The sequence below is a fragment of the Petromyzon marinus genome, unplaced genomic scaffold (assembly GCF_048934315.1).
Source record: "Petromyzon marinus isolate PM22_M1 ecotype Great Lakes invasive population unplaced genomic scaffold, UKy_Petmar_22M1.pri1.0 PM_G_Scaffold_7, whole genome shotgun sequence".
In the NCBI taxonomy this organism is placed as follows: Eukaryota; Metazoa; Chordata; class Hyperoartia; order Petromyzontiformes; family Petromyzontidae; genus Petromyzon; species Petromyzon marinus.
In genome coordinates, this window is record NW_027423024.1 from 3,771,363 (window position 1) to 3,797,955 (window position 26,593).

A 26,593-nucleotide genomic window follows, 5' to 3' on the forward strand; every position below is an offset into this window, starting at 1 on the left:
AACAACAACCACCACCACAACCGCGATGAGAATTCCTCACCTCGGATTTCAGTTCACGCGCGGAGCGGCAGATTTGTTACCTCGTGACGTCACGTGGCAGCAGGTGACGTCACTTGCGTGTTACAAGAACACGCCCCTCCCGCAACAAACGGTTCTCAATTTAAATAAATTATGTTAATGAGCCCCGCCTATACGTCGAGGGATGGGGCGTGGGTGCTGAAACCCGTCGCAATAAACTCGCGACGGCCTTCACGAATACATTATGTTAATGAGCCACCAGTCACCGGGCGTAGCTTTGCCCAAATAAGGATTGTACTTGAACAGATAACGGAAGTGACCCAGACAGAGGTGACGTCACGCTCAAGGGCGCGGTAGACGGGGTGGGGTGAATACCTTGGTGACATGACGTCACTAGCGAGGGACACCTCCCCCTGGCGTTTCATGCAGATGAGGTGATGCTGAGTAGTGACGTCACAGAGCGGGATTGGAGTTTAAGTTGATTTAGATTCATTTTCCATTGCTCCCTCCCTTGAACTCAGCAACAACAACAACGTGGACATTGCATCCCACTGGGATTTTTAGCACACAGCGTTGGTGTACGGTGCTTTTTTAAGGAATATTTTGCTGTTTTTTTCATGGATTTTCTGTTTGCAGAGTCACACAAAGTAGTCACTTTAAGATGTGTTTCTTGTTTGTGTTTGTTGTGGTTGCACTTGATTCAAGAGCCGAATGGCTCACAGGGGTATACCAAAATAAACTGAAATTATTGTGTACACACTGTGTGTACGTACACTGTGTGTGTGTACACTATGTGTGTACACTGTGTGTGTGTGCACTGTGTGTGTGTGTACTGTGTGTGTACATGTACACAGTGTGTGCAGTGTGTGTGTGTACACTGTGTGTGTGTGTGCACTGTGTGTACACACACGTACACAGAGTGTACGTGTGTGTACACTGTGTGTGTGTACACTGTGTGTGTGTACACTGTGTGTGTACACTGTGTGTACACTGTGTGTGTGTGTGTACATCGTGTGTGTGTACACTGTGTGTGTGTACACTGTGGGGGGCACAGTCATCTCAGTCGACCAATGGGCATCTTTTCATCAATTTATTATTTTCCAATTTTCTTGTTTTTTTTTCTATTTACGTGACTTTACCGAAAGAACCAAGAATGTTGTAGCACATTCTCTATTTATTGCAGAGGTTCAAGGTTAAAATCCGACAGGCACACCTGGCTACCCCAGTAACATTCACCACAATATGTGCAGTCTGCTAAACGGCAGATGTAAAATATAACGTTGTGTCATTCACAACGCACAGGTCATTGCATGCTGGTGTCACGGTCAAAATTGCGGAAATTCCAAACATTATCCAGAAACTCCACAACGGAGACATGCACCGCCTGTACCAACGACGGAGGCGCAGGGGCAGACGCTCGATTACGTTGGAATCGATCTGCAGACGGCCAGCAGCACCGTGTCGCCTTATCTCGATCCCGCAATCCCAAACAGGTGAAAGTCCGCATTGAACCGAACACCCGGCAAGGCCGTCTACTTAATGACGAGAGAAAATTCACACGAAATGTTCTTCTCAATGAAATCTTCCAGATGTAAATTGATACAAGCTTTTAATGAAGAAATAAAATAATTCAAAACACAACACAATTCAAAGACGCTTCATTGTAAAACTTCAAAATGGAGCATGGGGTGCTTGCGTGAATGCGTCCTTCGTGTGCAAATGTTGTGACTTTCCTGGCCTGAAGGCCGTCAATGTGTTGGACCCTTATTGGTGCACAGCGTCTCAACAACAGCAGTGGGGTTTGCTTCAACCGATAGGTACGAACATCCAGACGTGAATCAGCAAGGAGCATTTCTAGTCCTAGTTAGACAAAATCTACGTCAACACGTAAGACAAAACTACAATTCGTGTTGTAGAGAATGTACCTCCTCCTATACGTGTAACCTTTAAGTGGTATGCCTTGTAACTGATTAATGATCCGAGCGTGCTCCCTATTTCAAAGACAATGAGTTTCTCCAGATGCTTCGTGGAACACAAAAACACCGTTTGACCTATATCACAAGAACAACGGGTCTCAGCTGAGTTCTCTGTACAGGTTACTTTCAAACACACACACACACACTTTGTCCTAACATCACTTATTCAATGTTTGACCCTTACAGATCAAATGTTACAAGTATGCACAAAATCAGACAAGTATTCATTCTAAATTATTGACAGGCATATTAACAAAATTGGATTACTGCAGTGAAATAAACTGCATCACGTTACATCGTATTAACAAGAAGCTTTTACAAAAAAGTTGCACAGTCTGCTTCACAGTGTATGTAAAACATACTATTGTGTCATTCAAAACGAGTAGGCCATTGCATGCTGGCGTCTGAATGAAAATGTAGCAAATTCTAAACATTACCTACAAACTACACAACTGAGATGACGCATCAATCATCGCCCCCTACTGACAGGCTCTTGTCCACATGCAGGCCGGTGCAGGGCCACCACCTTGTGCCACACAGGGGCAGCTGCTACTTGGGGATGCTCTTCGAGTGTTTCAGACGAGGTACGACAAAAAACTCCGAGTTGCTGAGGCGATTAAACAAGCACCGTGTAAAAGCAATTATTATAACATAGTGAATGCTTGGGAGCTTATTGGCTCTTGCTCCTGGTTAGAGATCTACCCAACCCACGGGCCCACAAAGACTGGCCGCTCTTTACTCTGCAGGTTGAACTAGGAACTGATGTTCAACTTCACATTCTTGTCATTAAAGGCCTGTGACAAAGGTGCATCTATTGGAGCGACATCATCTCAAGCTTACACATCTACCGGGTCTCCACTCGACTTTGTATTGTCTTGGAGTAAGTCCACCCACACCTCCACTTCCACAAACTGCTGGGAGTTGCCTCACTCTGACTCAGAGTCAGAATTCTCCTCCTGCTTTACGATGTGAAGGTCCCATTTTGGAGTTGAATCTTCATCTTCACATTTCACTTTCACTTCTTCGCTCTTCACCATCACCTCTTCACATTTCACCATCACCTCTTCATATTTCACCTCGATACCTTTAAAAGTGTCCAAGCTGGGATTTTCGTCCGGTTCGTGTTTCATGAGGGATGGGCTCATTGCGGCACTTTGACTTTCACAAGCTGATTTCAGACTCCACTCCTTGTGGATCTTCTGATGCTTGTGCGTTCTCTGGTGTACTTGAAGATTTAATGAATGTGCAAATGCCTTCCCGCACACACTGCACTTGAAGGGTTTCTCTCCCATATGTGTTCTCTGGTGTTTTTTAAGAGCAGATGACCGTGAAAATGCCTTCCCACACACACTGCACTTGAAGGGTTTCTCTCCCGTGTGTGTTCTCTGGTGTGTTTTAAGAGTAGATGAATCTGAAAATGCCTTCCCACACACAGTGCACTTGAAGGGTTTCTCTCCCGTGTGTGTTCTCTGGTGTGTTTTAAGAGTAGATGAATCTGAAAATGTCTTCCCACACACAGTGCACTTGAAGGGTTTCTCTCCTGTTTGAGTTCTCTGGTGTGTTTTAAGAGCTGATGACCATGAAAATGCCGTCCCACACAAACTCCACTTGAGGGGTTTCTCTCCCGTGTGTGTTCTCTGGTGTCTTTTAAGATGAGGTGAATCTGAAAATGCCTTCCCACACAGAGTGCACCTGAAGGGTTTCTCTCCCATGTGTGTTCTCTGGTGTGTTTTAAGAGCAGATGACTGTGAAAATGCCTTCCCACACACACTGCACTTGAAGGGTTTCTCTCCCGTGTGTGTTCTCTGGTGTCTTTGAAGATTAGATGAATCTGAAAATGCCTTCCCACACAGAGTGCACCTGAAGGGTTTCTCTCCTGTGTGTGTTCTCTGGTGTGTTTTAAGAGCAGATGACCATGAAAATGCCTTCCCACACACACTGCACTTGAAGGGTTTCTCTCCCGTGTGTGTTCTCTGGTGTGTTTTAAGAGCAAATGAATCTGAAAATGCCTTTCCACACACACTGCACTTGAAGGGTTTCTCTCCCGTGTGTGTTCTCTGGTGTTTTTTAAGAGTAGATGAATCTGAAAATGTCTTCCCACACACACTGCACCTGAAGGGTTTCTCTCCCGTGTGTGTTCTCTGGTGTCTTTGAAGATGAGATGAATCTGAAAATGCCTTCCCACACACACTGCACTTGAAGGGTTTCTCTCCCGTGTGTGTTCTCTGGTGTGTTTTAAGAGCAAATGAACCTGAAAATGTCTTCCGACACACACTGCACCTGAAGGGTTTCTCTCCCGTGTGTGTTCTCTGGTGTGTTTTAAGAGTAGATGAATCTGAAAATGCCTTCCCACACACACTGCACTTGAAGGGTTTCTCTCCCGTGTGTGTTCTCTGATGTCTTTTAAGAGTAGATGAATCTGAAAATGTCTTCCCACACACACTGCACCTGAAGGGTTTCTCTCCCGTGTGTGTTCTCTGGTGTGTTTTAAGAGCAAATGAATCTGAAAATTTCTTCCCACACACAGTGCACTTGAAGGGTTTCTCTCCCATGTGTGTTCTCTGGTGTTTTTTAAGAGTCGATGAATCTGAAAATGTCTTCCCACACACAGTGCACTTGAAGGGTTTCTCTCCTGTGTGAGTTCTCTGGTGCTGTGTCAAATTTCCAGTCCGATCCGTGCTGTATGCACGCTGGTCGCATTGTTGACTTGTCGTACCAAGCTGCTGTGCTGATGGCCTTTGCTCCATCAGACCAGCGTCAGCTTCAGACATAAAATAAGAATATCCACACCATCTACATGTCAGTATCGAGCCATGGAGGAATTAATATATACAGTCACACATGACTTACACGTCTATATTCATTCATGGATTCACGACTAGCTGTACTACCCGGCTTCTCCCAAGACTTGGATCCACCACGTCCGGCCGCCTTTGTCTCCCCAGTGGCGATGTTCACACCACCACAGCAGTTACTCGTTTGAGGCTGATTCTACCTAGGGGAGGCCCAGAAGCGGCTCAAATAATCGTCACCGGTGGTGGCCGTGAGCGGGAATCGAACTCGGGTCACCGGGTTCGGAGCACGGCGTAGCGCTAACCGATACACTACAATGCGTTACACTTCCACACACAGACACACACACAGACAACAACAACAACAACCGCCATTCGCCACTAAGTGGCGGTGACGTGATCACGACGCTTGTGCCAGACTATGTGCACCCTGAGGCCACGTGAAGTGTTGAACGCCCGCTGGCAGGAGGTCTCGGGGCAGACCCAGGTGCCACGGGTCGACTGACTGAGATGACTGGCTGATGCACCACCTGTGCCTCCTACTGTGCCAACCTGCTGTGCTTTAGCCACCCGGCGCTCCGCTCGTTGTTCTGAGCGTCGCTCCTCCGCCCTCCGTTGTTGTTGGAGGGCGACTACCTCCAACTGCCCAGTAGCATCCTTCACGAGCCTCCTCCACAGAGGCCGATCTTGACACCGCTGGTACCAGTCATCGGCAAGTCCACTCAGCTCCACGTCCTCCTGTACCACATCACTCCATCTCTTCTCTAGCCCGTGCTGCGCCCGCTTAGCCCCCTCAATCCGGCCGAACAAAAACTGTTTCGGCATGCGGTGTCTGGGCATGCGGGCTACATGACCCAGCCATCGCAGCCTTGCCCGCCGGAGCTCACCAATGGGACCTTGCCCAGATCTTTCAAGGATTTGTGAGCTCCTCACACAATCCAATCTGGTTAAACCCAGGATGGATCGTAGGCAGGCCAGCCTAAATGTTTCTAACCGGCGAAGATGTTCCATTAGGGGGGTCCACGTTTCTCAAGTGTAGAGAAGGGAGGGAATGACCGTGGCCGAGAAGACCTGAAGCTTAGTGCGGAGCGACAGACCAGGTAGCTTCCACACAGCGTTACGCAACCGATGAAAAGATATTGCCGCTCGACTGATTGGGAGTGAGACCTCTGCTGTTAAACTGGAGCCGGTCATAAGCACACTGCCCAGGTATGGGAAACTCTCCACTCTCTCCACAACTGCCCCATCACCGATTGGGAGTTGTGGGGGTGGATGGCCGATGGTACAAAATACCCAGGCAGGTGCTTAGTTTTGGTGGGGCTGATGGTAAGGCCCCACCTCTTAGTGGCACGCTCCAGTCTCAGCAGCAGCGTCTCCAACTCCTCCGAATGTGCAGCTATTACCAAATCATCAGCATACATAACGTGGTTGAGCAATAGAGAGCCATCCCTTGACCGCATACACACACAGACACACACAGACAACGCTAACTGCTACACTACAATGCGTTACTCTTCCACATGCGAGGGTCACGTGACAGATTTGACGTCACAGCTCACTTGCCGTGCCAAAAATAAATGCATTGAGCTCCCCTCCCCCCCCCCAACAAAAAACACAAAAGTGTATTTGTATAATGTTTGCACGGTGTACAGTCTGGAAAGTACCCACATGGCAAATTTCCAGTTTGTTGCATGTCGGGAAGTATGCTAAACATTTTGAACAGACACACACAATGACAACTTTGCCTTTTATATATATTTGGAGATGTAGTGAAAAACTTTCCCAAAATTCATCACGCGGTTTCAGTTTTTTTGATTTTCAGTTTGATTTATTTTGGTTATAGTCCCGTGAGTCATTCGGCTCTTGAATCGGGTGCAACCACAACAAGCAACAAAACAAAAACACGACCAAGAAAATCATCTTACAGTGACTATGTGTGACTGTGCAAACAGCACTGTCATGGCACGCAATGAGAGGGCAAATGTCATAAATATTCCTGTAAGCCCTCGCATCTTCAACATTAATGTTGCCATAGAAACGTTGTGGGGTGTTTTGCTTCATTTAAAAAAAGAAAAATTATTATCTGTTATTTTGTTATTTAATTTTCTATCTACGTGACTTTACCGAAAGAACCAAGAATATTAATTCCTGCAGTCACCAAAGTTTTAAGTCAAAACATTCACACACGTTGACAAAGCCTCACCTTGTTGTTGTTGTAGGCAGGTCGCTTCTGATAACAAGAGCGGTATAGCAGCTCAAGCGGGCTTGGCCTGCTAACAAAAGAAAATAAAAACTGCGTGAATATTGACAATAAAACAAAGTTACAAAGTGGCGAGCCGGGTGAAGACAAATTAAACTTAAGCGAGATAATTAAAGTGAATGCAATCAGGCGAGGGCAGGAGGCAAGGCCCCGCGTGGCTAGGCCCCGCGTTGTAAAGTTCCAACCTGGACATCGATTCCCATGCTCGCTGCTACTCAACTGACATCCCTACGAGAGAGAGAGGCTCTACCTCGGTAAACAACAACCACAACCACCACCACAACGATGAGAATTTCTCACCTCGGATTTCAGTGCAAGCGCGCACACGGCAGCTTCCTGTTGCCTCGCGACAGCAGGAAGTAGTATGACGTCACTGCCCTCCCACGAGCGGCTCTGTAACTGAATAAATTATGTTAATGAGGCCGGCCAATATGTCGAGGGATGGGGCCGTGGGCGCTGAACCCGTCGCAATAAACTCGCGACGGCTTTAACGGCTACATTATGTTAATGAGCCACCAGTCACTGGGCGTTGCTTTGCCCTAATAAGGATTGCCACTGGAACGATATCGGCAGTGACACAAGTGGAGGTGACGTCACGCTCAAGAGCGCGGTGGACGAGGGAGGGGTGCATACTTTGGTGACATGACGTCACTAGCGAGGTACACCTCCCCCTGGCGTTTGACGTCGATGAGGTACTGCAGAGTGGTGACGTCACAGAGTTGAAGTCTAAGTTGATTTGGATTCATTTTCCATTGCTCCCGCCCTTGGGTGAGCTCAGCAATAACAACGTGGACATTATTGTGTATACACTGTGTGTCTACAGTGTGTCTACACTATGTGTGTACACTGTGTATGTACACTGTGTGTCACTGTGTGTATACACTGTGTGTGTGTGTACACTATGTGTATAAACTGTGTGTGTCACCGTGTGTGTGTGTCACTGTGCCTGGCACAAACGTTGTGGTGACGTCACCGCCACTTAGTGGCGAATGGCGTTTGCTGTTGTGTCACTGTGTGTGTGCGTACACTGTGTGTGTCACTGTCACTGTGTGTACACTGTGTGTACACTGTGTACCCTGTGTGTACACTGTGTGTACACTGTATGTGTGTACAGTGTGTACACTGTGTGTACACTGTGTGTATACACTGTGTGTGCACTGTGTGTACACTGTGTATACACTGTGTGTGTACACTGTGTGTGTACTGTCTGTGTACAGTGTGTACATTGTGTGTACACTGTGTGTATAAACTGTGTGTGTACACTGTGTGTGTACACTGTGTGTGTGTGTGTACACTGTGTGTGTGTACACTGTGTATACACTGTGTGTACACTGTGTGTGTACACTGTGTGTGTGTACACTGTGTGTGTGTACACTGTGTATAAACTGTGTGTGTACACAGTGTGTATACACTGTGTATGTGTACACTGTGTGTGTACACTGTGTATGTGTGTACACTGTGTGTGTACACAGTGTGTGTCCGCATTGAACCGAACCCCGGGCAAGGCCATCTACTTAATGACGAGAGAAAATTCACACGAAATGTCCTTTTCAATGAAGTCTTCCAGATGTAAATTGATACAAGCTTTTAATGAAGAAATTAAATCATCTAATTCAAAACACAACACAATTCAAAGATGTTTCATTTTAAAACTTCAAAACGGAGCATGGGGTGCTTGCGTGAATGCGTCCTTCGTGTGCAAATGTTGTGACTTTCCTGGCCTGAAGGCCGTCAATGTGTTGGACCATTATTGGTGCACAGCGTCTCAACAACAGCAGTGGGGTTTGCTTCAACCGATAGGTAACGAACATCCAGACGTCAATCAGCAAGGAGCATTTATAGTCTTAGACAAAATCTACGTCAACACGTAAGACAAAACTACAATTCGTGTTGTAGAGAATGTACCTCCTCCTATACGTGTAACTTTTAAGTGGTATGCCTTGTAACTGATGAATGATCCGAGCGTGCTCCCTATTTCAAAGACGATGAGTTGCTCCAGAGGCAGACGCTTCGTGAAACACAAAAGTACCCTTTGACCTGTATCACAAGAACAACGGGTCTCACCTGAGTTCTCTGTACAGGTTACTTCCAAACACACACACACACTTTGTCCTAACATCACTTATTTAATGTGTGACCCTCAGACAAAATGTTACATGTACGCGCACAGTCAGACAAGTATTCATTCTAAATCATTGACGGGCATATTAACATTGGATTACTGCAGCGAAATTGACTGCATCACGTTACATCGTATTAACAAGAAGTTATTTACAAATACGCACCGTCTGCTTAACAGTGTATGTGTAGAGGTGTTAACTACGCGCTGTTGCGTAACCTGCGTTGCCACCAGGGCGGTGCAGCATTACCCCTGGGTACAACGGTTGGGGTCAGTCGAGGTGAAACGGATCGTGGCCAGGGTTTGGGGCGAACCAATCAGACAGTTCCACGTGGGAATGTGTGATTGGTTCTGCCTGGCCACGAAGGGGTATAAGACGGGTGACCCAACGGACCTCGGGGAGTTCTCTCCCTGCACGAAGACAGAAGACTGGGCTGAAGCCTAGCTAGGACCCTGGACCAGCCTTTCAGCCCTTCTAAGGGCTAAGGCTCGGCATACCCAGTGGTCAGGACCCACCGGGCCAGCGGTGGGTCAGATAGCCTCCCCTAGGTCCTAGCCGGAGGACTAGGATAGCGGTAGACGTGTGAGTCCCGCCAAGTCCGGAGGTTGTACCTCCTTAGGTATCAAGGAGGTTAGCGGTAGACGTGTGAGTCCCGCCAAGTCCGGAGGCTGTACCTCCCTAGGGTATCGGGTGAGGGGACCGAATATCCCTCTGTGTGTGTTAAGCATTGTATAAGGAAATAATACAATAAACAGAGTGTGCCTCCATAAGAAGTCTGCTCGTCCTTACAACACTACAACTGGAGTCAGAAGTGGTTGGAAATGGAAACCAGAAGTTCAGCCCACGCGCGGAGCCAGAACGAAGATAATGCTGTCTCACCTGCATGCACCGGCTGCTCCGCTGAAAACGCTGCCACGTTGACGGCCGCCCAGCCACCGGTTGAGCAGCTGGTTGCTTCCCCTGCCATGGGGGACGGACTCAGGGCAGCACACGGCCGTCTCGCTCAACTCCTACACGCCGCGGCCTCCATTCTCGAAGAGATCAACTTGGAGGTTGCGGGCAGGCCGAGTCAACCGCCGGCAGACGTTCCCGCCATCGGCCAGGGCAGACATTTTGATTTTCCCGCCGGGGAACCACGTGATTCCGCCGGAAGCGGAAGCCAGGGGCATCCTGGGAACGCGGGGGACCCATCACAACCCGCAACGTCATCAGCACGCGACGCTGCGAATTCAAGTTTCCCAGCGGACGCCGCGTCATCACTGTACCGACACGGTACAGTAGACTCGATCGGCCGGGAAATCGCCGATCTCCGGCTCGAGACGGTACAAGCTGAGGGGGAGACGACGTCCGCCCTCCAACAACGCCTGCCCATCTTCCGAGAATTCACATCTGAAGGGGGCGACTGGGCAGCGTTCCAGCGTCGCTTCCTGAGCCACCAAGAGATGGTGGGCTGGTCGGACGCACAGGCGCTCCGAGCACTACCGGCCACTTTGGATGACGACGCTCTCGCCTCGCTCCTCACCATCCCCAGGCAACAAAGGGCGACTCTTCAATCGGCCCTTCGACGGATGTCCGACGTGTACGGGCCTCCATCTGACGTCCGCAGCCGATTTTACGACAGGCGACGCCGCCCTAAAGAGTCTCCGTTGGCATTCCGGACCGCTCTACTGGCGATGGCAAGAGCGGGTTACCCTCGCATGGACGACGAGGCCATCGATGCCATCGTTCTCCAGAAGATGCTGGAGCTGGCGCGCGAGCTGCGCATCGTCATCCAAGCGGTGGACGACGACAGTATGTGCTCGCTACGAGCCGCTCGGTGCATCCACGCACATCTGCTGCTCCACACGGAATCGACCATCGCCGCCTCGGCTTCGACGTCGGAGCCTGCCAGCAGGGATGCCGAGTTCTCCCCCGACCGGGCCTTCATGGCGACCAGGTCAACGAGCCGGCGATCGTCCGACCACGCTGGTCGCCGCAACGACCAGCAGCGGGGACGGCCTGCTCCACGCGGCGACGTGACGTGCTTCAACTGTGGCCGACGAGGCCACATCTCCTCTGACTGCCGTGCGCCTCGATGACGCCCCTCCGCATCCCGGGGCCAGGACTACAGGACGTCCACGGCATCGCGGCAAAACCAGGCAAGTCGCGACGCCTCTCACGCTCGGCCCTCATTCACACCATACACACTGCAACGCACCATAAGAAGGGCTCGCGATTCGGCGTGTGATGGGGGGTATTCTGGCGTTTGTTCGCGGCCACTCGGACCTGGGCAGTGGTCTGAGTTGGCCCATAGGGTAGTCGCGGCGACGGCAGGTTCGTCCGTGGTTGTCGGATCAATCGAGGGTGTGGAATTTCGCGTGTTGGTCGATACTGGTGCGTCGGCTACGATCATTTCGGATCTGATTTACAATATACTGCCCGTACGATGCCGCCCCTTGGAACGGGTTTCTATCCCGTGTTTCGCCGCTAATGGCAGTTCACTTGGCATTATTGGGCAAATTCGGGCGCAAATTTCGATTGGAGACATTAAATTGGCAGGGCCTATTTTGGTCTCTTCTTCCCTCGCCGTGCCGTGTTTGTTAGGCACTGATTTCCTCGCGAAAATGCCTATTAAGATCCTTGTAGATCAAGGCTGCATCGAACTCCCGTCGGGTCGACGGATGGCGTTCTTGCCCACACCCTCACATCCGCGCATGGCTAGTGCCTCGGTGCAGGCGTGTGTTGCGAGCACAGTCCGCATTCCGCCAGGGACACAAATGCTCGTGCCCTTGCAACTTAAAAAACCGCTAGCCCCGGAGGCCTCGGCACATGGCATTTTGCTGGGGCCTTCAAACGCAGCTGCTAAGGGGTTAGATTTGGTGGCTGCACAGACCCTCGTAGCAGCCGACAGGGAGCCGTTCTTGCAGGTTTTGAATGTCGGATTGTCCACAACCGTCATTCCGCAAGGAACTGTGCTCGCTCACGCGACCCCGGTGCCGTTGGGGACCGGAGTCGCGGGACACGTGCGTGACACGCCGCAGGTCCCACCTCCTTCCGAATCGGATGAGAGATGGTTGGACGCGCTCTGCACAGACACGGGTGATCTGTCTCATTCGCAGCGAATTAAATTGCGCGCTCTTCTGCGAGAATTTTCCGATGTCTTTAGTAAATCTAAATTTGATATTGGCTGCACCAAGCTGCTGCGTCACCACATTGATACTGGTGACGCTGCCCCGATTCGACAAAACCCGTTTCGGCTTAGCCCGGCGGAGAAACAGCATGTTAAATCGGCTGTGGATGACATGCTGAAGGCCGATATAATTTCTCCCTCCACTAGTCCCTGGGGTGCTCCAATAGTGCTGGTCAAAAAGCACGATGGCAGTCTCCGTTTTTGCGTTGATTTTCGGCGCCTAAATAAAATCTCGGTAGCGGACGCCTACCCTCTCCCTCGTATGGACGAGTCATTGGATGCCCTGGCAGGGGCGCACTATTTCTCCACCTTGGACCTTCTGTCGGGGTTTTGGAAACTCCCCCTCGACGAATCGTCAAAACCTAAGACTGCTTTTCGGACACCACAGGGCCTTTTCGAGTTTAATAGATTGCCCATGGGTCTCCACTCGGCCCCAGCGACGTTCCAGAGGCTCATGGAGCTGGTCCTCGCTGGGCTCCAGTGGGACTCATGTCTCATTTATCTTGACGACGTCATCGTCTTTAGCCGCACGTTCGGCGAACACATCGAACGGTTGCGTGCTGTCTTCTTGAAAATGCGGGCCGCTAACTTGAAATTCAAGCCGCAGAAGTGTCACCTTCTGCGTGAGTCTGTGCGCTATCTGGGCCACATAGTTAGCCGCTCGGGCATTTCTACCGACCCTGAAAAAACCAAATGTGTTCAACATTGGCCGACCCCTACATCTGCGGGCGATGTTCGTAGTTTTATTGGTTTTGCGTCGTACTACCGCCGGTTTGTTGCTGGCTTCGCGACGATTGCCAAGCCGCTCCACGCCCTTACGTCAAAAGGGGTGGCGTTTCATTGGGGGGACGCAGAACAGGCTGCGTTCGACTCCTTGCGGAACGCGCTCGTGACGGCACCGTCCCTTGCGTACCCCGATTTTTCCGTGCCATTCGTGTTGGACACCGACGCTAGCAATACGGGGATTGGGGGTGTTCTGTCACAAAAAGTTGATGGCATTGAAAGGGTTGTTGCCTATGGTAGCAGAGTCTTGTCTCTTGCTGAACAAAGATACTGTGTGACCAGACGTGAGCTGCTGGCCATTGTTTTTTTTATTCAGCAATACAGGCCGTACCTGTATGGTCAGCATTTTACCGTGCGATCTGATCATTCGGCTTTACAGTACGCTCTTCGGGTTGACCAACCGTCCGGGCAGCTTTCTCGGTGGCTCGAAGTCCTTCAGGACTACGATTTCAATGTCACTTACCGTAGGGGTGCACAACACACGAATGCCGATGCGTTGTCTCGCCTTCCGCCGGCTCAAAAATGTGCGTGTTTTTTGGGCTCGGGCCGTTGTAAGCCGCCACTGCCAGCGCAGGTCGCGCCTCTCACAACGGTGTCAGCCGCACTTCCCGCCGCCTCAGCGCCGATGTTGGATCATGCAGATCCAATGGCCAGTGACGATTTGCTGGGGCTAACTTTGGCCGAATGGGGTCGGCACCAGGGCGAGGACATGTCATTATTGAGGTTGCGTCGCCACGCGAATAATGCGGTTCCAAGACAGGGCAAATTTAATTCATTTGTCATGAAGCGCGGCTTGTTGATGCATTGGGATGCTGACTCGTGTCAACATAAAATCGTCGTGCCATCCGCCTTGCGATGCAAGGCCGTATGGGCGGCGCATGAGCGTTTATTGCACCTGGGTGTTCATAAGACCATTGGGTTGTTGCGGTTGCAATTTTTCTGGCCGGGCATGCTGCGCGACGTCACTGACATTTTGCTGGGATGCACCCATTGTGCGCAACGTAAACCGCCGGCTAAACCGGCATGTCCACCCCTGCAACCCATTTCGGTCTCTCGTATAAATGAGTTGGTGGCTCTCGATATTTTGGGCCCTTTTCCTACTACGCCACGGGGTAATAAGTACCTTCTGGTTGGGGTAGAGTATTTTACACGGTGGCCTATGGCCTGGGCCCTCCCCAACCAGTCGGCGGCGGCCGTTGTGGACGCCTTTGTTCAAGGCTACGTCCTGGACAAGGGTGCACCAGAACGGTTGCTGACCGATCAGGGAAGAAATTTTTCAGGAGCCTTGCTGACTGATGTGTGCCGCCTGTTGGGCACTAAGAAAGTGCGCACTTCGCCCTACCATCCCCAGACCGACGGCATGGTGGAGCGCCTTCATAGAACTCTCACCGCTATGTTATGCCATCAGGTCGATGAATCCCACCTCGATTGGGACTTGCAGGTTCCGGGGGTCCTCGCCGCATACCGTATGGCACCTCACGCGGCGACGGGATTTTCCCCGTTCTTTCTAATGTACGGCAGGGATGCCTTTCCTCCCGCCGACGTTCGGCTGGAAATCAAACAGCCACCGCAAAAGTCAAAGCTCGTTGACCACTTGCGATTCAACCTCCGTAAGTTGGCCGAGGCACGGGAGGCCGCCATTGAAAATTCGGCTTCCCGCCAACGGGCGAATTTGCGACTGCGGGACCCTCGGTCGTACACGCATCGGTGGGCACCGGGAGACAGGGCATGGCTCCACTGCCCCCAGGTGCCGGTGTCCACATCGGCCAAACTCCTCAGACCATGGCGAGGCCCGGTTGAGGTAGTGGAAGTCCTGCGTCCCCAATGTGTTAAAATTAGCTGGGGACGGCGTCGCTGGTGCGTTCACCCTTCTCGGTTAAAACCCTTCGTCACGCCACGCGTCCCTCCACAACACACACGACATGGGGGCCGAGTGTGCGACGCGTCCGACGAGCCGGATGTTGCCCCGTTGGTGCCTAACCCACAGCGCAGGCGTGTCATTCCTCCTGCAGAAGACGTGGGAGTGACGGCCCCATGCAGGCCACGTTCGGCCTCAATGGACCGTGGAGCAGCAGGTGTCCCCGTGGAGATGCATAAAGGCCCACCGGATGCTCTGGCTCATCCTCCTCCTTCCCTTGTGCCGCCGACAAAGCCTGCCATCCCCTACGATGGCCCCGCAAAACGCACGCGCGCGAAATCTCGCCGGTTGTTATAATGTTTTTTTGGCATGTCTAGTGCCTTGTACATACGTTATGTTGTAAGGGGGGTATTTATAGGGGTTTAATTGTTCTTGTTGTTCGTGAGGCACACTCACAATTCTTCTACCATTGGTAATTTCGGAAGTTTCCCATTGTTGCAGCCGGGACGGCTGGGGCTTCCGAAGGAGGGGGTGATGTAGAGGTGTTAACTACGCGCTGTTGCGTAACCTGCGTTGCCACCAGGGCGGTGCAGCATTACCCCTGGGTACAACGGTTGGGGTCAGTCGAGGTGAAACGGATCGTGGCCAGGGTTTGGGGCGAACCAATCAGACAGTTCCACGTGGGAATGTGTGATTGGTTCTGCCTGGCCACGAAGGGGTATAAGACGGGTGACCCAACGGACCTCGGGGAGTTCTCTCCCTGCACGAAGACAGAAGACTGGGCTGAAGCCTAGCTAGGACCCTGGACCAGCCTTTCAGCCCTTCTAAGGGCTAAGGCTCGGCATACCCAGTGGTCAGGACCCACCGGGCCAGCGGTGGGTCAGATAGCCTCCCCTAGGTCCTAGCCGGAGGACTAGGATAGCGGTAGACGTGTGAGTCCCGCCAAGTCCGGAGGTTGTACCTCCTTAGGTATCAAGGAGGTTAGCGGTAGACGTGTGAGTCCCGCCAAGTCCGGAGGCTGTACCTCCCTAGGGTATCGGGTGAGGGGACCGAATATCCCTCTGTGTGTGTTAAGCATTGTATAAGGAAATAATACAATAAACAGAGTGTGCCTCCATAAGAAGTCTGCTCGTCCTTACAACACTACATATGTACAACATACTATTGTTGCGTCATTCAAAACGAGTAGGCCGTTGCATGCTGGCGTCTGGGTCAAAATGTAGCAAATTCTAAACATTACGCTACAAATAATAAATCACGGCGTTTCGATGGCAACACAAGCAATCGTCATCAGGTGGGACAAGCACAGCAGCAATGAGAAACTGCTGGAGTAGGCGCCTACTACTTCAGCAGTTTCTCTTGCTGTGGTTGTCCCACCTGATGACGATTGCTTGTGTTGTGATCTAAACGCCGTGATCTGTTATGTTTCTACCCACGTGGTGACTTTACCGTAATAACTCAAGAGTGTGGATTCCTGCAGTCACGACAGCTTCGAATTAAGATTGCCTACAAACTACACAACTGAGATGACGCATCAATCATCGCCCCCTACTGACAGGCTCTTGTCCACATGCAGGCCGGTGCAGGGCCACCACCTTGTGCCACACAGGGGCAGCTGCTTCTTGGGGATGCTCTTCGAGTGTTTCAGACGAGGTACGACACGAAACTTTGAGTTGCTGAGGCGATAAAGCAAACACCGTGTAAATGCAATTGTTATAACATAGTGAATGCTAGGGAGCTTATTGTCTCTCGCTCCTGGTTACAGATCTACTCAACCCATGGGCCCACAAAGTGTTCAACTTCACGTTCTTGTCATTAAAGGCCTGTGACAAAGGTGCATCTATTGGAGCGACATCGTCTCTGGCTTACACATCTACCGGGTCTCCACTTGACTTTGTATTGTCTAGGAGCAAGTCCACCCACACCTCCACTTCCATAAACTGCTGGGAGTTGCCTCACTCTGCCTCACAGTCAGAATTCTCCTCCTGCTTCACGATGTGAAGGTCCCATTTTGGAGTTGAATCTTCACCTTCACATTTTACCTTCACGTCTTCGCTCTTCACCATCACCTCTTCACATTTAACCATCACCTCTTCATATTTCACCTTCACTTCTTCATATTTCACCTCGATACCTTCATAAGTGTCCAAGCTGGGATTTTCTTCCGGTTCGTGTTTCATGAGGGATGGGCTCATTGCGGCACTTTGACTTTCACAAGCTGATTTCAGACGGCACTCCTTGTGGATCTTCTGATGCTTCTGTGTTCTCTGGTGTACTTGAAGATTTGATGAATGTGCAAATGTCTTCCCACAAACACTGCACTTGAAGGGTTTCTCTCCCGTGTGTGTCCTCTGGTGTTTTTTAAGAGCAGATGACTGTGAAAATGCCTTCCCACACACAGTGCACTTGAAGGGTTTCTCTCCCGTGTGTGTTCTCTGGTGTGTTTTAAGAGCAGATGACTGTGAAAATGGCTTCCCACACACACTGCACTTGAAGGGTTTCTCTCCCGTGTGTGTTCTCTGGTGTTTTTTAAGAGCAGATGACCGTGAAAATGCCTTCCTACAAACACTGCACTTAAAGGGTTTCTCTCCCGTGTGTGTTTTCTGGTGTCTTTGAAGATTATATGAATCTGGAAATGCCTTCCAACACACAGTGCACTTGAAGGGTTTCTCTCCCGTGTGTGTTCTCTGGTGTGTTTTAAGACGAGATGACCGTGAAAATGCATTCCCACACACACTGCACTTGAAGGGTTTCTCTCCCGTGTGTGTTCTCTGGTGTCTTTTAAGATTAAATGAATATGGAAATGCCTTCCCACACACACTGCACTTGAAGGGTTTCTCTCCCGTGTGTGTTCTCTGGTGTGTTTTAAGAGTAGATAAATCTGAAAATGTCTTCCCACACACACTGCACTTGAAGGGTTTCTCACCCGTGTGTGTTCTCTGGTGTGTTTGAAGAGCAGATGACCATGAAAATGTCTTCCCACACACACTGCACCTGAAGGGTTTCTCTCCCATGTGTATTCTCTGGTGTGTTTTAAGAGCACATGACCATGAAAATGCCTTCACACACACACTGCACCTGAAGGGTTTCTCTCCTGTGTGTTCTCTGGTGTTTTTTAAGAGTATATGAATCTGAAAATGTCTTCCCACACACACTGCACCTGAAGGGTTTCTCTCCCGTGTGTGTTCTCTGGTGTGTTACAAGAGGAGATGACTGTGAAAATGTCTTCCCACACACACTGCACCTGAAGGGTTTCTCTCCTGTGTGTGTTCTCTGGTGTTTTTTAAGAGTAGATGAATCTGAAAATGTCTTCCCACACACACTGCACCTGAAGGGTTTCTCTCCCGTGTGTGTTCTCTGGTGTGTTTTCAGAGCAAATGAATCTGAAAATGCCTTGTCACATACAGTACATTTGAAGGGTTTCCCTCCTGTGCAAGTTCTCCGGTGCTGTGTCAAATTTCCAGTCCGATCCGTGCTGTATGCACGCTGGTCGCATTGTTGACTTGTCGTACCGAGCTGCTGCGCTGAGGGCCTTTGCTCCATCAGACCAGTGTCAGCTGCAGACAGAAAATAAGAATATCCACACCATCTACACGTCAGTATCGAGCCATGGAGGAATGAATATATACAGTCACACGTGACTTACACGTCTATATTCATTCATATATTCACGACTAGCTGTACTACCCGGCTTCGCCCGGGACTTGGATCCACCACGTCCGGCCGCCTTTGTCTCCCCAGTGGCGATGTTTACATCGCAACAGTTACTCGTTTGAGGCTGAGTCGACCTAGGGGAGGCCCAGAAGCGGTTCAAATAATCGTCGCCGGTGGTGGCCGTGTGCGGGAATCGAACTCGGGTCGCCGGGTTTGTAGCGTAGCGTAGCGCTAACTGCTACACTACAATGCGTTACGCTTCCACACACACAGACACACACACAGACACACACAGATACACACACACAGACACAAACACAGACACACACACACAGACACACAGACACACACACAGACAACGCTAACCGCTACACTACAATGCGTGACGCTTCCACATGCGAGGGTCACGTGACAGATTTGACGTCACAGCTCACTAGCCGTGCAAAAAATCTATACATTATTGAGCTCCCCTCCCCCCCCCAATAAAACACAAAAGTGTATTTGTATAATGTTTGCACGGTGTACAGTCTGGAAAGTACCCACATGGCAAATTTCCAGTTTGTTGCATGTTGGGAAGTACGCTAAACATTTTGAACAGACAACACACACAATCACAACTTTGCCTTTTATATATATTTGGAGATGCAGTGAAAAACTTCCCAAAATTCATCACGTGGTTTCAGTTTTTTTGATTTTCAGTTTGATTTATTTTGGTTATAGTCCCGTGAGCCATTCGGCTCTTGAATCGGGTGCAACCATAACAAGCAAAAAAACAATAACACGACCAAGAGCAACATCTTACAGTGACTATGTGTGACTGTGCAAACAGCACTGTCATGGCACGCAATGAGAGGGCAAATGTCATAAATATTCCTGTAAGCCCTCGCATCTTCAACATTAATGTTGCCATAGAAACGTTGTGGGGTGTTTTGCTTCATTGTAAAAAAAGAAAAATTATTATCTGTTATTTTTATTGTTATTTTCTATCTACGTGACTTTACCGAAAGAACCAAGAATATTAATTCCTGCAGTCACCAAAGTTTTAAGTCAAAACATTCACACACGTTGACAAAGCCTCACCTTGTGTTGTGGGCAGGTCGCTTCTGATAACAAGAGCGGTATAGCAGCTCAAGCGGGCTTGGCCTGCTAACAAAAGAACGAAAATAAAAACTGCGTGAATATTGACAATAAAAAAAGTTACAAAGTGGCGAGCCGGGTGAAGACAAATTAAACTTAAGCGAGATAATTAAAGTGAATGCAATCAGGCGAGGGCAGGAGGCAAGGCCCCGCGTGGCTAGGCCCCGCGTTGTAAAGTTCCAACCTGGACATCAATTCCCATGCTCGCTGCTACTCAACTGACATCCCTACGAGAGAGAGGCTCTACCTTGGTAAACAACAACAACCACCACCACAACCACCACCAGAACCATGAGAATTTCTCACCTCGGATTTCAGTGCAAGCGCGCACACGGCAGCTTCCTGTTACCTCGCGACAGCAGGAAGTAGTATGACGTCACTTCCCTCCCAAGAGCTGCTCTCCAACTGAATAAATTATATTCTTAGTTTTTTCGGTAAAGTCACGTTGAAGAGAAACAACAAAATAACAAAATATATATAAAACAATAAAAATTCTCACGACGTTTCGACCATAACTCAAACGGTCATGACCGTTTGAGTTATGGTCAAACGGTCATGACCGAGAAGATGGATTCTATCTTAGCAATCATTGGAAAGATTTGATAAACCATTTCAGTTCTTAATTGATTGTTCACGCTTACAGTGGCTTTCAGACAGCATACATTAAAAAAATTTCGCCTCCCCCCTCCTCTTTTCAAAATGTAGATGGACTAGTCCTGGGCAAACTGCCAAATCGCTGTGCGTGACGCCAACGGTTTTTTTTATAATAAATAAATAAATGCGCCGTTTAAAAATAAATGTATGCAAACCAACACACCTGAAGATGACCGTTTGAGTTATGGTCGAAACGTCGTGAGAATTTTTATTGTTTTATATATATTATATTATTTGTTGTTTCTCTTCAACGTGACTTTACCGAAAAAACTAAGATTATAGTAATTAATTAATTAAGCCCCTCTCCACCTTCAATTAATTAACCCCTCCACCTTTAATTGATTACCGCTAACCACGTGACCCTGGCACAAGCGTCGTGGTGACGTCACCGCCAATTAGTGGCGATTGTTGTGAGTGGCTGGGTGAGTGGCTGGGTGAGCGAGCAGGTGAGTGAGTGGGTGAGTGGCTGAGTGAGCGAGCGGGTGAGTGAGTGGGTGAGTGGCTGAGAGAGTGGGTGAGTGAGTGGGTGAGCATGTGGGCAACTGGGTGAGTGGGTGGGTGAGTGGGTGGTGAGTGTGTGAGCGACTGGGTGAGTGTGTGGGTGGGTGAGTGAGTGGGTGAGTGGGTGAGTTAGTGAGTGTGTGAGGTGAGTGTGTGGGCGACTGGGTGAGTGGGTGGGTGAGTGGGTGGTGAGTGTGTGAGCGACTGGGTGAGTGAGTGTGTAGGTGAGTGGGTGAGTGAGTGTGTGAGGTGAGTGTGTGAGCGACTGGGTGAGCGACTAGGTGAGTGTGTAGGTGGATGAGTAGGTGGGTGACTGTGTGAGTGAGTGAGCAACTGGGTGAGCAACTGGGTGAGTGAGTGAGTGTGTGAGGTGAGTGTGTGGGCGACTGGGTGAGTGGGTGGGTGAGTGGGTGGTGAGTGTGTGAGCGACTGGGTGAGTGAGTGTGTGGGTGAGTAGGTGAGTGAGTGAGTGTGTGAGGTGAGTGTGTGAGCGACTGGGTGAGCGACTAGGTGAGTGTGTGGGTGGATGAGTGGGTGGGTGACTGTGTGAGTGAGTGAGCAACTGGGTGAGCAACTGGGTGAGTGAGTGGGTGTGTGAGTTGGTGCGACTGGGTGAGTGAGTGGGTGAGTGAGTGAGTGTGTGAGGTGAGTGGGTGGGCGACTGGGTGAGTGGGTGGGTGAGTGGGTGGTGAGTGTGTGAGCGACTGGGTGAGTGAGTGTGCAGGTGAGTGGGTGAGTGAGTGAGTGTGTGAGGTGAGTGTGTGAGCGAATGGGTGAGCGACTAGGTGAGTGTGTAGGTGGATGAGTAGGTGGGTGACTGAGTGAGTGAGCAACTGGGTGAGCAACTGGGTGAGTGAGTGTGTGAGGTGAATGTGTGGGCGACTGGGTGAGTGGGTGAGTGGGTGGGTGAGTAGGTGGGTGAGTGGGTGGTGAGTGTGTGAGCGACTGGGTGAGTGAGTGTGTGGGTGAGTGGGTGAGTGAGTGTGTGAGGTGAGTGTGTGAGCGACTAGGTGAGCGACTAGGTGAGTGTGTGGGTGGATGAGTGGGTGGGTGACTGTGAATGAGTGAGCAACTGGGTGAGTGAGTGGGTGTGTGAGTGAGTGTGTGAGTGAGTGTGTGTGCGACTGGGTGAGTGAGTGGGTGGGTGTGTGAGCGAATGGGTTGAGTGTGTGAGTGAGGGAGCGACTGGGCGAGTGTGTGGGTGCGTGAATGTGTAGATGAGTATGTGAGCGACTGGACGAGTGAGTGTATGATTGGTTGGGTGAGTGTGTGGGTGGGTGAGTGGCTGAGTGAGTGGGCGAGTAAGTGAGCAAGTGAGTGAGTGAGTGAGCCAGCAGGTGAGTGATTGGGTGAGTGGCTGAGTGAGTGGGTGAGTAAATGGGTGGGTGAATGTGTGAGCGACTCGGTGAGTGAGTGGATGAGTGAGGAGGGGTTCTGCGGAGGGTGGGGGGGGGTGTGTGTACAGGGGGTGAGGGGTAATGATTATTATACAGGGCGGTACAAAAGTGAGGACACAGTTTCTTGGGTTTCTCTTTAAGTTCATTGTGATTTTTCGAGTTTATATAGTTTAACACGTAGGCTTTCGCGACCAATATTATTCATAATAAAGGTTTTTGGGTTAGATCGCGTTATTTATAAATGTGTCGTAACCCTCCACCACCCGACACGGCCAATCAGCAAAAAAGTGTCACGTTGACAAAAGACAAATAGTTCACTACTTTAGCTCACGGGTGTGTTGAAGAGTGAATCCACAACATTTACAGTTTGAGTAGTACTGTGACGTTTCGCTCGTAAATACATCCAGCATCATCGGGCAATTCGCCAGAATGGTAAAGCCCTCTCCACTTGCTCCCGGTTTTATATAGAGCAGCAGGGTGACGTCATCATTTAACTCATATCAGGTGTAGTGATTAGAGGCGGATGGGGGGGGGGGTATTGTAATTATGTAATCGCTTAGTAATCAGTCAATGGTTATGATTAGTAATGAGTTGTAGATTAGTAATTAGATGTAATGTGTGTTAGTGATTATATGCTATGTTAGTAATCCGTTAATTAGTATGTATTTCCCCTATAAGGAATTGTAATGTGTATTATTTAATAATACGCTTCCAGGCCGCACTAAGCCTGTAGCTGTCAGAGCGATTAAAGTTATTTTTATTCCTCTCAATTTCAATGGATTCTCTAATTAGTCTTTGCCAGTAATAATTAGTTTTACACAACACTTCAACGTTATCAAAATCAATTGAGTGTCCTTGTTGACAAGCATGTTCTGCCACTGCCGACAGTTGTGTTTGAGATAATTTAGTATTTCTTTGATGTTCTTTTAGTCTTACGCTGATGTTACGTCCCGTCTGTCCAATATAGCATCTGCCACATAAACAATTAATCCGATATACACCTTCTGTTGATAATTTAGGTAATGCGTCTGTAGTGCAAGATACTAGTTTTTGAATTTTGTGTACTGTACCAAATCTTACTGTAATGTTTGCTTTTGCAAAACACGGGCTAATTTGTCAGTTACTCCTGAGATATATGTAATTTTTATTGTTTTAACAATCTGACCGCTTTCAGCAGTATTGCTTTGCGATCGTGATTTGGCATTCAGTGCTCTGTTGATTTGAGCATTATTGTAGCCATTCTGTCGTAGTGCGTCTTTAACGTGTTTGATCTCTCTCACTAGACTTTCACCATCTGACACTGTTTTAGGCCGATGTATGAGCGTCTTGATAAGAGAGGATTTCTGAGCTGGATGATGATGTGAATCTGCATTCAGATAGGCATCAGTGTGCGTTTGCTTTCTGTAAACGCTGTGTGTTATTTTACCGTTTAGGCCATGTCCAAGCAAAATATCTAGGAATGGGAGTGTGTTATTCACCTCCATTTCCATGGTGAACTGCATGGCCGGGTTTTGTGCATTGAGATGATTTAGAAAATCATTAAGTGTATCTTTACCATGTGGCCAGACAACCAAAGTGTCATCCACATATCTAAACCAAAAAGATGGTTTTAATGTGAATTATTTGTCTTTTGTCAACCTGACACTTTTTTTTGCTGATTGGCCATGTCGGGTGGTGGAGGGTTACGACACAATCATAAATAACGCGATCTAACCCAAAAACCTTTATTATGAGTTTATATAGGTAGCTCTGCTTAAACGCGTCTCTCTCTCTCCATCCATCTCTGTCTCCACTCTCCCTCCCTCTCTCTTCCTATCCCCTGTAGGTTTGGGCCCGAGCGAGTTCCTGCCGGGGATTTGGCTCTTCAGGAGTTGATTCCCCCCGTGACTTTGTCGGCACGAGGCGACCGCGCGGAGCGTCAAGGGCTCCACCGGGCCCCAAGCCACCGCCTCGGCACCACCGTAGCAGCCAAACCACCGGTGCTCGGCATGGCCTGCATGAAGAAGGTCCTGCTGGACCTCATGTTGCGCACGGGGTACAACATCGTCCGGGAGAATGGACAGAGGAGGTTCGGACCGCCGCCCGACTGGCGGGGGCCCCCTCCCGCCCGTGGCTGCGAGGTATTTCTGGGGAGGGTCCCGCGCGACCTCTACGAGGACGAGCTGGTGCCCGTGCTGGAGACGGTGGGGAAGCTCTACCAGCTCCACCTCATGATGGATTATAGCGGAGAGAACCGCGGCTACGCGTTCGCTACCTACGCGACGCTCGCCCAAGCCACGGATGCCGTCAAGAAACTCGACAAGGTAGAGATCCGTCCCGGACGCCGCATTGCAGTCTGCTTCAGCGTGGACAATCGCCGCCTCTTCATTGGGGGGCTGCCAGAGGACAAGAAGCGAGCGGAGGTGATGATGGCGATGAGCGGTGCCACAGAGGGCGTGGTGGACGTCAAGATGAGTGTCTGTTGCTGGGACAAAACCCTCAACCGAGGCTACGCATTCGTCGAGTACGGGAGCCATCGCGCGGCCGCCATGGCCCGGAAGAAGCTCCTTCGAATCGCCTTCCGGCCGTGGGGCCGGACCGTCAAGGTGGACTGGGCAATCCCGGAACGGGCGGCCGTGGCCGCGGCGGCAGCGGCGACAACGGAAGACGAGGAGGAGACGGAGCCGGCGGTGCCAGACCTGCTGCAGCCGGAGTGCACGGCCACCGGCAAGGCCGCGCACAGCCTGTTTGGGTGCTGGGGGGCAAGCACGTGGCTGTGGTGGGTACCTCTCCACCTGCGGCCCATGCCCGTGGCTCTCGAGGCGCTGCCAGAGGCGGCCATGCTGTCGTGGCAGGCGCGGCTGTGGATGCTGTGCCGGACCACCGGTGTCAGCTACCCGACCTTCGAGCTGCACGCTCACTCGGGGCCCGGGATGCCCACGGGCCTCCTCTATAAGATGTCGATTCCCGGGATGGGAGAAGGCGCCGGGATCTTCCCCGCATTTCTGAGCTCCAGCGAGGAGGGAGCGCGGGAGGTGGCGTGTCAGCTCGCCCACAACATCCTCAGCGATGCGAATCCTCTCAGAATGCGCCCAGCCCCCGCCGCGACACCGCCTCCCAGCCGTCTCACCAAATGACTCTCCACGTTAAGCCCTTGCCAGGCCAGCAGGTGTCACCCTGTCAAGTCAGCAGGTGTCACCTTGTGATGTCAGCAGGTGTCACCCTGTGATGTCAGCAGGTGTCACCCTGTGATGTCAGCAGGTGTCACCCTGTCATGTCAGCAGGTGTCACCCTGTCAAGTCAGCAGGTGTCACCTTGTGATGTCAGCAGGTGTCACCCTGTGATGTCAGCAGGTGTCACCCTGTGATGTCAGCAGGTGTCACCCTGTCATGTCAGCAGGTGTCACCCTGTCAAGTCAGCAGGTGTCACCTTGTGATGTCAGCAGGTGTCACCCTGTGATGTCAGCAGGTGTCACCCTGTGATGTCAGCAGGTGTCACCCTGTCAGCAGGTGTCACCCTGTGATGTCAGCAGGTGTCACCCTGTCATGTCAGCAGGTGTCACCCTGTCAGCAGGTGGCACCCTGTGATGTCAGCAGGTGTCACCCTGTGATGTCAGCAGGTGTCACCCTGTCATTACACTTTAATGTAAACCGACAACAGAATCCTTGAAGAAAAAAAACGAATTCTGTTTTTTTGACATGTCGACGCCATTTCGTTTATGAAAATGCACGGGAGAAAAATATATTTTGTTCACGTCGCATTCTGATGTCAGAACATTTCATTGTTTATCAAATAGAAAAACACTTGAATAACTTTGCTGCACACGGAGATGTCCGTGCACCGACTCGTTTCCACGGCCTCTATCCCGGTGCCATTTGTATTTTAGTTCTGTTCCTTCACCTGAAGAAGGCTACTTGTGTTGTGGCCGAAACGTCGTGATTTTTGTTGTTTTCTTTTTTACCTACGTGGTGACTTTACCGAATAGAACCAAAGAGTACACATAGAGCTGTTAAGAGTTTGATGTTTTATTGATTTTCAGTTTAGGTTTTTTTTTTCGGTAATGTTTCTGTTGTTAATGTTTTAGTGGAAATAAAGTCCTAAAAAGTCTCTCTCCACTCTCTCTCTCCACTCTCTCTCTCCACTCTCTCTCCACTCTCTCCACTCTCTCTCTCTCCACTCTCTCTCTCCTCTCTCTCTCTCCACTCTCTCTCTCTCTCTGAGCGTGCTCGGAGGAGGTCGCATCCAGGTGGAGCTCCGCGCTGCACACCTGGAACAATGGAGGCCTGATTTTCCAT

The 26,593-nt window shown here is 50.2% G+C and overlaps 1 protein-coding gene across 1 annotated transcript; it reads right to left on the minus strand.

Moving 5' to 3' along the window:
- Window positions 1-1,676: 1,676 nt before the first annotated feature.
- LOC142920175 (uncharacterized) lies at window positions 1,677-26,593 on the minus strand. Its single transcript, XM_076062645.1, has 4 exons — window positions 26,566-26,593; window positions 3,668-4,413; window positions 3,079-3,499; window positions 1,677-1,687 (listed from the first exon to the last, which is right to left on the minus strand). Exons 1-4 carry the CDS (start codon window positions 26,591-26,593, stop codon window positions 1,677-1,679), a joined length of 1,206 nt encoding a protein of 401 aa, XP_075918760.1.